This window comes from Saccoglossus kowalevskii, chromosome 3 (assembly GCF_978046115.1).
Source record: "Saccoglossus kowalevskii chromosome 3, keSacKowa6.1, whole genome shotgun sequence".
In the NCBI taxonomy this organism is placed as follows: Eukaryota; Metazoa; Hemichordata; class Enteropneusta; family Harrimaniidae; genus Saccoglossus; species Saccoglossus kowalevskii.
In genome coordinates, this window is record NC_140643.1 from 36,133,641 (window position 1) to 36,145,714 (window position 12,074).

The 12,074-nt window shown below is 33.0% G+C and overlaps 1 protein-coding gene across 1 annotated transcript in view; it reads right to left on the minus strand.

Annotated features, from left to right (window-relative positions):
- Positions 1–704: 704 nt before the first annotated feature.
- The window catches only part of LOC102804184 (E3 ubiquitin-protein ligase RNF123-like), a 38,740-nt gene continuing 27,370 nt past the window's right edge, over positions 705–12,074 (minus strand). Inside the window, exons 18-27 of the mRNA XM_085497151.1 lie at positions 9,816–9,978; positions 9,503–9,590; positions 9,322–9,412; positions 8,853–8,992; positions 7,999–8,187; positions 7,481–7,641; positions 5,062–5,204; positions 4,752–4,843; positions 4,044–4,129; positions 705–3,254 (exon numbers count right to left, since the gene is read on the minus strand). Coding sequence (XP_085353277.1) covers positions 3,155–3,254; positions 4,044–4,129; positions 4,752–4,843; positions 5,062–5,204; positions 7,481–7,641; positions 7,999–8,187; positions 8,853–8,992; positions 9,322–9,412; positions 9,503–9,590; positions 9,816–9,978 — 1,253 coding nt within the window. The 3' untranslated portion in view covers positions 705–3,154. The remainder of the gene's footprint in view (positions 3,255–4,043; positions 4,130–4,751; positions 4,844–5,061; positions 5,205–7,480; positions 7,642–7,998; positions 8,188–8,852; positions 8,993–9,321; positions 9,413–9,502; positions 9,591–9,815; positions 9,979–12,074) is intronic.

Below are 12,074 nucleotides of genomic sequence, written 5' to 3' on the forward strand. Positions count from 1 at the left end.
AAAATCATCTCGATGTTTTTGTGAGGGCACTCTAATCATGCAGACGTGTTACAACACGATTGGTCGGCATCTTGAATAATCAGTTTAATACTGTATCATGTAGCATCTAAAAAATCATTGTAGAGGTAAAAATGCCAAATGCAACAAGAACTGTAGTCCTGTTAGGGACTGTCTTTGTTTTGTGATGTTTCAGATCCTGTTTTATAGCATCCATATTTTACTATGAACAGTGTCTAAACTAATTCCGTCAAATAGATCTTTAGAAACATATCTCGCCAAATATCGATCACAAATTAGTCTGTTAGTTTATTTACTGTATTTCTTCCATTAAGTGCATGAACTACTATGAACAGTGATAGAGCGAATATTTGTATTGTAAGCATCTTTTGAAAGTTTTTGAAATGGTCGTAACATATGATAGTATTTTTCATTCTTACAAAATATAAACCCAACAAAATATGATTTGCGACATTTTCACAATGCTTTGTAAGATGTCACCGAGGGTCAATCGCTAAAGATGTCCTATTTTAAAATGTGTTTTTATAAAGAATGACCAGTTATTAGAAACGTCATCCACCACCACCCATGTGCTATATGTAACCAGGCAACTCGTCTATTACCGATACATGTATATCTTTAAATCTGCTGAATTCAAACATAGCATTGCAGCCTTGCACATGGTAAAAATAAGAACCCCAGTATAGTTCTTGTATGTGTGACACAATAATTTGGTTTATTATTGTTCAAACTTTCCCAAATGACAACAAAATGTGTCCTTGCTGATGAAATATAAAGAAGAACAGCAAATGTGCATGTTAGAGTGGAATGCATTAGTAGTACTAGATTGGTTGACATTGAGTTGAATAATTGGTACAGGCAATATGTAGGACTTACAAAATGCAATGATAACACGACTAAGGTATACATGTACAAAAAACTAGGATATAAAACTGCATTGCAAAAGTAAAGGAAGCCCAAGATAAAATTGCTGAAAATTTGTGTGTATATGAAATACACACAAGAAATAGATTATACATATACTGTCAATATGCATTTATGTAATGAGCTCTACTCTATGCATTTTTAAATTGTTATTACTCCACAGGAGTTCAAAGATTATACCTTGATCTACTGACTATGGAACTAGTACTATTTCTGGAATGACTTATTAAAGAACAACTACTAGTATATTTGCATAATATACAGATGACCTTTGACAGAAGGAAAACTATTGTTTGCTCCTTATTAATATTTTCTATTTTCATAATGCAACTTTTTGTAATATCTTGAGATGACTGAGTTGGTACTAGGACTATCAATGAATTCATTACCTGGATTGTTGTGGATGCCTACAGCAGCGTCAGTGTGTTTGATTGTGTGCAGACAGCATTCAACCCACTGGACCATAGGATATGCAAATTTTCAGCTCATGAATATTTATACAAACTTTGCAAAGGAAACCTTTTCACATCTACTACTGTATTTCAGCCATTTTTATCACATTTTTTATTTTCAATAAAAACATCAAGATTTGTAAGCAATTCTACATTGTATAGGTACATTTTCTGTAATAGACTGAAACTGATGTAATTAAAAATAAATACCTTGTGAAGCCTTGTCACTAGCTGAAATCATATAGAGTGTTTCATACAGAAGGTGTGATTTAAACAAAGCATCACTATCACCATGCCAACCTCTTTTTGTGATATGGGTCACATGTGTCGAATTGGTACACAATGCACATAAAAATACTGTTATACACGAAACTAAAAAAATTGTTGCATGGAAAGTGGCACTTATCACACTTCTCTAGAATTGTTTGAATATGTATTCAACATTTGTATAATCCATTCAGCCCTTTTGTAAAAAAAACTATTTTATGAATGCTCCAATGAATTACTTCATACATGTACTTGAACTACAATAATTAAATTGTAAATGATATTTCAATTTTATCTTTATTTTAAAGGTAATAAAATAATAACATGTGCTCAGAATAACCGATTGTAGGTTAACATGCAATAGCTAACACACATATCTACTGTATTTTCACCAAAAAATATCTACGTGGGGCAGAAACTTTTCATCAGTTTAGAAAGTATGAGACAATTACTCATTTATGTAGGACTTGAGAGAGAGAGACCTGAAGCAATTTATTCCCTTTATATTGGAGATAATGTACTCAAATGTTTAATATGAAAACAGGTTCGAATTTTCACTTGTAATTCCTTACAATTTTCAGAGACAATTTAAATCTTATGTAAAAAACTAGAGACAAAAATATAAACCATGAGGAAAATGTGTCATGAGAACATGTACCATCTGAGGAAAAAAAAAAAATTAAATGTGACAACTACAGAATTGCCCATAGTATCATGGAATAACACTGATTATCACAAACGCTGATAACACATGTTTTTATTTCCATATTTCTTTCAACAATTTTAATCAAGCCCTATGGGAAATGGGAAATTATGTGAATTTGATCCAGAATTACCAGAAAAACTAAAAATAAACAAAAACATTTTGGGTTAAAAAAGTGGTCAATAAAGCACTACATATTGGTGGTACTACTTGGTATATTTCCTATGTACATGACTTCCTACTGAGAAAGACAAAACTGTATTGGCATCAGGAATCACTAATACTTACATGTAGGTACAAACACTTGTTTGTCTTTCTAAACAGGGAGCTACATGTACAAGTATAATCACTCTATTACCCACATTAGTACATCATGGGAGTACCATGATGTACTAAACCTTCAGTTATTAAAGGTAGCAATAATTTCAGATCTAGACAATTTTTCTCCCATTGGGGGGATGAAAACAGCAGCAGTACCGCCTTAATTACACTTTACAATCAGTTATTGCAAGCTCATAATACATTGTACCTATTATGTAATTAATTACACTCCCTTAAAAGCAGCTACAACTCACAAACATCCATAAACTACACTTAGAAAGAGACATCTTAGTTGATTGCAAAAAAAAATGTAAATATTCATTGACATTTATTTATTGTAATTTAATATGCATATATGGGAGAATGCTCCCCCAATCCAATTAAGCTGAACTATATACTACATATTAATAATTATTATTATTAAAAAGCACATATTGATTTAAAAAGCAGTGATTCAATTCACGTACACTCAGAGAAATAATTTGAGAGGTATGTCTTTGACTTTCTTAATTTCTGTTTTGCAGAAAAAGCAGTTCTTGTCATTCATCAGATGTTGTTCTACACAGGAGCTAGAGTAGATACACAAATATAAGAACAAATCAGTGATAGTGAACATGCAATGTATATACTGCAGTGATAAGTGATGAAAGGTATGACAAGCTTATGAAAGAGTATTGAATTTCATTAAAATATGTCATTCGTGATTTCTCTATCATCTCCATGTATCGGTAATTGAATGTTTTTGATGCAATTACTGGAGGTTCCAAGCAAATTTGCACTCATCTAGCTCCAAGAAATGTTTAAATATGTATCAAAATTTAGGTAATTTGAGAACCAAAATGGCCACCAGTCAGCCATATTTGATCAAATGATACTGAAAATCAATGTGCATAATGTAGCTTGTTCTTTATGTTTGAATGTGTTAATACATGGTTGGGAAATGTCTCTGGAAAGACAAGCACACAAATGGAACCTAAATTAATAGTCCCTGACTTTGGACTTTTTTTGAAATGATGCCTAATAATAAAACTCAAATTATTCCTTTTGCCCAATGAGAAGTACCTCTCCAATAGAAGCACATGTGAGCTACTCTTATATCACAGTGTGGAAAGAATGATGCAACTGTCAATCTATTTATATAGGTATAGGTTGATCAAGTGGTCAGTATATACACAATTCCTAGATGATTTAGTGTCAACAGAGGTGGTTCAGGAACACCTGTATATCTTTATGTGAACCAAAAATGTTTGTTTTGCACGGCGCAATTTTCAGTAGATCAAATGCAATCGTATCTAATAGTGCTAAATGTTTTTAACATGACATTTATAAAAGTGTATACACTTCCTGAGTACACTGACCTGCAAGATTTGTGTCCACATGGTTGAAATATCTTGACTTGGGGTCTTGCATAACATATTGTACAAACTTCTTCATCTGCTGGTGTCTGAAATAAATATTATTAATGCATTGGCATTGGCAATACAGTGTTGTCATCTATACAGCAACAAATGAGATACTAAATACATACTGTGACAAAGGGAATTATTATGAATCAGATGTTAAATTAATGTGGAAATCTGACGTTGAAATAATGTCGCTGAAATTGGCAAATTCAAGATATTGTTGTGAAATGTAATTTGAAAGCAAATGTAGCAGTTCTCAAGAAGAAGTCAAAAACTTTCACCAAAACTGACAAAAATATTCATTAAAAATAGAGAATTGAAGATATCGTCACAAAATGATTAAATCTCGTAGAGGTCCACACAAGCAACATGTGTACCAAGTATAAAAGTGATTAAAGTTAACAGTTTTCAGAAGAAGTCGCTTGAAAAAAGAAACATTTAAGCAGTGTAGCAGACAAGTACCTAAATGGGTCATGTCATGTTCCAATGCAGTATTGATATTTTTTCTCAAAACTATGTACTCAAAAAAAAATTAATAGCAATACCATATGTTATCTCCATTATTGGCAAAAAACATCTAAAATACTACAAATTTTGAAGTTTTAAGTTATAATGAGTAGTCACAGTAAAAATATTGAATTCTGAAACAAGTACAATTCTTACCTGGGGTGGTGGAGGGGCTATTTTATACTGTGACTGAACAGACTCAATCATATCTTCCACTTTCTTCACTTCTTCTTCATTAACTTCTTCATCTGTAATATATGGTCAGAAAATTATAATTTAAAATTAAAATATAATATGAACTCGTTTATAAAACTGAAAATATTTTTTCAAACTTAATAAAACAATCTAGACATACATACAGTTTAAGATGTTTTAGAAAACATCAAAAATTATTGATATAGAATAGAATAGAATCAGAATATCTACATTGGCTGATCAATAGAATAACATCAAATATTTCACTTACATTTCTTAAATGAGAAATTTGAATCAAATCGTCTTTGACCCCTGACAGTCGCAGCCCTGGGTCCTTCGCCGCTCATAAGAAACTCTAATGTATTCATCTGAAAACCAGAATCGGCCAACAATGTCTTGATGGCACAGTCTTTGCTAAGAATAAATTAAAAGTAATTATATTAGAAAACATATCATAGATATTAACCATAAGGTGATTATCCATACGTAAATAAACAATCTTTTTTTTTACTCCAGTGTTACGGTATGTTTAACAAGCAGCCTCTCGGCTGAGATAGCTCTGCTGTTAGCACTGCACATTTCAATTAAAGAACAGAAGATATCATTAGAAAATGAACAATATGCATAGTATCAATGCAATGGGACTTGCTGTTTTCAACAAGAATTTAAAAATATCATTTTTCACCATAAATGATTGTGGTTTTCAACAAGAAGTCGAAAATATCACTTTTTACCAAAAATGATAAAAATATTCATCAAAATTAGAGAATTGAAGGTATCAACATGAAATGAACAAATTTGAGAGTGGTCCACATGTAGTACCTATATATGTAATATCAAAGCAATTGGACTTGTGGTTTTTAACAAGAAGTCAAAAATATCACTTTTTACCAAAAATTACAAAAATATTCATCAAAATTAGAGAATTAAAGATATCATTACAAAATGAACAAATTGAGAGAGGTCCACATGTAGTACTTATATATGTAATATCAAAGCAATTGGACTTGCGGTTTTTAACAAGAAGTTGAAAATATCACTTTTTACCAAAAATTACAAAAATATTCACCAAAATTAAAAAATTAAAGATATCATTACAAAATGAACAAATCTGAGAGAAGTCCACATGGAGTACCTATATGTGTAATATCAAAGCAATTGGACTTGCGGTTTTTAACAAGAAGTCAAAAATATCACTTTTTACCAAAAATTACAAAAATATTCATCAAAATTAGAGAATTAAAGATATCATTACAAAATGAACAAATTGAGAGAGGTCCACATGTAGTACTTATATATGTAATATCAAAGCAATTGGACTTGTGGTTTTTAACAAAAAGTTGAAAATATCACTTTTTACCAAAAATTACAAAAATATTCACCAAAATTAGAAAATTAAAGATATCATAATCATTACAAAATGAACAAATCTGAAAGAAGTCCACATGGAGTACCTATATGTGTAATATCAAAGCAATTGGACTTGCGGTTTTTAACAAGAAGTCGAAAATGTCACTTTTTACCAAAAATGACAAAAATATTCATCAAAATTAGAGAATTAAAGATATCATTACAAAATGAACAAATTGAGAGAGGTCCACATGTAGTACTTATATATGTAATATCAAAGCAATTGGACTTGCGGTTTTTAACAAGAAGTTGAAAATATCACTTTTTACCAAAAATTACAAAAATATTCACCAAAATTAGAAAATTAAAGATATCATTACAAAATGAACAAATTGAGAGAGGTCCACATGTAGTACTTATATATGTAATATCAAAGCAATTGGACTTGCGGTTTTTAACAAGAAGTTGAAAATATCACTTTTTACCAAAAATTACAAAAATATTCACCAAAATTAGAAAATTAAAGATATCATTACAAAATGAACAAATCTGAGAGAAGTCCACATGGAGTACCTATATGTGTAATATCAAATCAATTGGACTTGCGTTTTTTAACAAGAAGTCGAAAATATCACTTTTTACCAAAAATTACAAAAATAGTCATCAAAATTAGAGAATTAAAGATATCATTACAAAATGAACAAATTGAGAGAGGTCCACATGTAGTACTTATATATGTAATATCAAAGCAATTGGACTTGCGGTTTTTAACAAGAAGTTGAAAATATCACTTTTTACCAAAAATTACAAAAATATTCACCAAAATTAGAAAATTAAAGATATCATTACAAAATGAACAAATCTGAGAGAAGTCCACATGGAGTACCTATATGTGTAATATCAAAGCAATTGGACTTGCGGTTTTTAACAAGAAGTCAAAAATGTCACTTTTTACCAAAAATGACAAAAATATTCACCAAAATTAGAGAATTGAAGATATCATCCTGAAATGAACAAATCTGAGAGAGGTCTACCCAAGGTACATATACACCGAGTATCAAAGCATTCAGGCTTGTAGTTTTCAAGAAGAAGTCGAAAAAGTAAAACATTGGCACGGACGACGGACGACGACGGACAATCACTCATATGATAAGCTCCGCTCGACGAAGTCGACAGCGGAGCTAAACAGAAAAGAATATGTTTATTTGTTTATTTATGCAAAATATTTATCATTTTAATGCCAAAATTCAAATTACATTTACCCGGTAGTTACTTCAGACCAATAGGAATGAAGTGACACCAATAAAATTAATTGATCACTAAGATACATGTATACTTACAATTTCTGATTGTCAATGCATATAAGATTAGTCAGTATTCCCGCTACAGAAGCAAGTATGGGGAATTTATCTACACCGTCCATTCCAGGCAAATCAACTTTAACAACGTTTTCAAATATATTGCAAGGTGCTATCACTCGGTTTAAAACATGTGTTATCAACTGAAAATGAACAAGATGTGAATTAATGAACAAATCTATATTATAGTAGAAACAATTCATTGTTAATGTTAAAAAACAAAATGGCTGCCAGTCAGCCATTTGTATTGAATCAGTAAACCACTGCATGTGCATATGTCCTGAGTAAAGTACCAAGAATGAACAGATTTGGTCCACGATTGGACAGAGACTGAATTATAAGTTTGCACATTAAGATAAAGAAAACTCAATACTGATGAAGAGTCAATAATTAAAATTATTTACACAATAAGATGCGTTACACAAAGACTACCTGTATATTGGTGTGGAATCTAACTAATCTCAATACCTGCTCTTTATCGTTACAGTAAAAAAATGTACCTGATATAGTCTGCAAAGAATTAATTCCGCTGATGTTCTCGACCAGTCAAGGAACACTTCATGTGCTTTTGCCGTGATAAATTCCAGTACTCTGGTTAATCCAACAGTTAAATCAAAACAAGTACCACATAACTTAAGTTGTTGTGGATCAAGAATATGCGGCTCATTTTTCGATGATATATGTGAAATCTGTGAAGGAATTGCATTTATTTATCTGAATGGTTTCATCCAACCTGTCACTTGCAATCAACCATTTATATAATTTGAGGCATTCAATAATCGCATTTCATTTTCTTATTGTGCTTGCACAATTTCATCATTTATTTTAGCATGTCACATTACGGAAAGAATAAAATATAGTCATTAAATCAGAGATGAAATGAACTACTGTATGTAAATTCCCAACAACAAAAATTTGCATGTTTTTTTGGTAAATTTTGATTAAGAGCTATAGCCACTGGGAAATATGTCCATTTGGTCCAAAAGTAACAAAAGAAAAAAAAAAACATCTTCACTATGGCAGTAAAAATGTGAGATAAATGCACATCTCTTATGTAATGAATGTACTTGGGAATGCTTTAATACTGACAGGTTGTAAGAAAACAGTACTGCACAAAGTGGTTTTATTGTATCTGAATCTTCCCCTTGGGTTAAATAGAAGGTTCTATCTTGAGAAAGTAAATGTATTATAAAAAGTCTTGGGTTCATACCACGACCAGAAAGATGTACAATAATAACATGATATGTAGTCACTTATTTGTTTGCCGTAAATTGAATGACTCCAAAATAATGATGTCATTTGTTAAGTGCACTACCAGTATTCAACAAAATGAAAGCATTGTATAATAACTCACCTCTTGTAGCATGCCAATAAATTCTGAGAATGACCAGTTGAGCTGATTAAGTACAGAGTTCAGGAAGTTAGTGGTGAATTTATCATCTTCCAGTAGAACTTCTCTCACAATTTCTTGAAAAATAGGAGATGGGCAAGGAGCTGAAATAGCATTTGATAACATATTTATTAATAATATATTTCTTAAGTTTTTGTTTTTATGTCAGTGACTACATGTATATAGATGTGATGTCAGTTTAAAAAATTAGAAATCCTAACAAAAATTTAGAATTTAGAAAATAGAATTCAGAAATTAGAAATTCTAGAAAAATTGTGAAATTCTAAATATTGACATAAACCTAAACACAAATTATATTGAGGTGGAAAATCACATATTGCTAACAAAGTAAAACATCTGGCAATTATTATTTTAAGACTGCCTCACACCTGTGTTCATCATAAATTGACATGCAATTAATCTTTGTACTCACTTTGTAATATTGTTCCTTCTTTCTCCTTATCACTCGGCTTAGGCGATAAAATGTGTGGTGGCTTGACATATCGGAAAGCGAAACCATTACCCTAAAAAAAAAAAAAAAAAAAACATTCATAATTTTTGAGATCTGAAAAGCCATTACAGAATTGATAATATTGTGTTATTCAGATATTTACCTTCCATAACCTGACCAGAATCCAATTAGTCTGGGCCCAAGTTCTGCTTTCATAAGGTGATAATAGGGACCTTACCATTGCTACTCGACTGTAGAAACATAACAAGGCAATGACATCATGATAACACACTTATAAGAATCACTTTCCAGTTAACATAAGTTTCTAAACAAATATATTTGTCGTTATCACTTTCCCGGTGTGAGTTTATGATCAATAAGTAATAATTTAATGAGTCAGTATAATATAAATGTGATTTTTAGTTTATATTTGCTTCATTGCAACCTTCCTCACAATCTCAGTATGATAAACTTACTCAGGTCTTGGCATGGATTCCAACAGCGTCAGAGTTTCTTTATTAGCAACATACCACATCATAGCCTGAATGACAGTGTCTTTAATCTCAAATCTTTTGATTCTTTTATCAGCAAAATGACGACTTAAAAAGACGCCATAATTCACCATCAATTCTTGTATGCCTAAGTTAATACGTAATAAAATTGACATAACGATTTACATTCTCATAGCTTTGACTGATTACTGGTGACATGGTTAAGTGCCAGAATCACTCTCTGCCAATAGTTTTGTATTATTCATGTATGTTATATCAACAAATTTCAACAAGGCAAAATTCAGCAAATGTGATAAATAGCCACAGGTACATTGCCAATTACAGTAGGTCTGCCCTACAATACAATGGCATGAAAGAACACTAAAAAGATGACTAAAAAACAAAATTTTGTTAAGGATTTCCTAAAATTTAATTGGCTAAATGAAAATCTATGAAAACCTTGTGTACGCATTTTCGGTTTTTAAACTATGAATCTCAGTTGTACAAATGTATGTATATTGATTCATTACAAACTCAAAATGGCCACAATCATAGAGCTTTATGCTAACATTATTGGGTACTTCTTGCGTTTTGTACAGAAGGACAGACTGTACTCTGTTTTATTCTACTTTGTGAAGCAAATGAAACCCAGAAGTTCCCTGGTGCAAGGCGAACACGCTAACTATTGCCCAGGTAGGGTATAATTTCACTGAACCTGTCTGTGACAATGCATTTGCAGCTATAGTAATTGATGGTTTTCAATAATTACAAGAATTAGTTTCCTTCTTGAAGACATCTTTTCAATTAGCATATAAGACATTACACTTTGTGTTTGGTATATTATTCATTCTGAATTTACAGTGTTTATTTGATTAAAAATTTACACATTTGTGTATCATACATTTTATTTTCCCTTACTTACATATTACATACTTAACATCTCAAATATGAATGCTCAAGCTTGATGGTCATGTGATAAAACTGGGCATGTCACTGGTGAAAACTGAGCATGTCACTGGTGAAAACTGGGCATGTCACTGGTGAAAACTGGGCATGTCACTGGTGAAAACTGGGCATGTCACTGGTGAAAACTGGGCATGTCACTGGTGAAAACTGGGCATGTCACTGGTGAAAACTGGGCATGTCACTGGTGAAAACTGGGCATGTCACTGGTGAAAACTGGGCATGTCACTGGTGAAAACTGAGCATGTCACTGGTGAAAACTGGGCATGTCACTGGTGAAAACTGGGCATGTCACTGGTGAAAACTGGGCATGTCACTGGTGAAAACTGGGCATGTCACTGGTGAAAACTGGGCATGTCACTGGTGAAAACTGGGCATGTCACTGGTGAAAACTGGGCATGTCACTGGTGAAAACTGGGCATGTCACTGGTGAAAACTGGGCATGTCACTGGTGAAAACTGGGCATGTCTCTGATGAAAACTGGGCATGTCACTGGTGAAAACTGGGCATGTCACTGGTGAAAACTGGGCATGTCACTGGTGAAAACTGGGCATGTCACTGGTGAAAACTGGGCATGTCACTGGTGAAAACTGGGCATGTCACTGGTGAAAACTGGGCATGTCACTGGTGAAAACTGGGCATGTCACTGGTGAAAACTGGGCATGTCACTGGTGAAAACTGGGCATGTCACTGGTGAAAACTGGGCATGTCACTGGTGAAAACTGGGCATGTCACTGGTGAAAACTGGGCATGTCACTGGTGAAAACTGGGCATGTCACTGGTGAAAACTGGGCATGTCATTGGTGAAAACTGGACATGTCACTGGTGAAAACTGGCATGTCACTGGTGAAAACTGGGCATGTCACTGGTGAAAACTGGGCATGTCACTGGTGAAAACTGGGCATGTCACTGGTGAAAACTGGGCATGTCACTGGTGAAAACTGGGCATGTCACTGGTGAAAACTGGGCATGTCACTGGTGAAAACTGGGCATGTCACTGGTGAAAACTGGGCATGTCACTGGTGAAAACTGGGCATGTCACTGGTGAAAACTGGGCATGTCACTGGTGAAAACTGGGCATGTCACTGGTGAAAACTGGGCATGTCACTGGTGAAAACTGGGCATGTCACTGGTGAAAACTGGGCATGTCACTGGTGAAAACTGGGCATGTCATTGGTGAAAACTGGGCATGTCACTGGTGAAAACTGGGCATGTCACTGGTGAAAACTGGGCATGTCACTGGTGAAAACTGGGCATGTCACTGGTGAAAACTGGGCATGT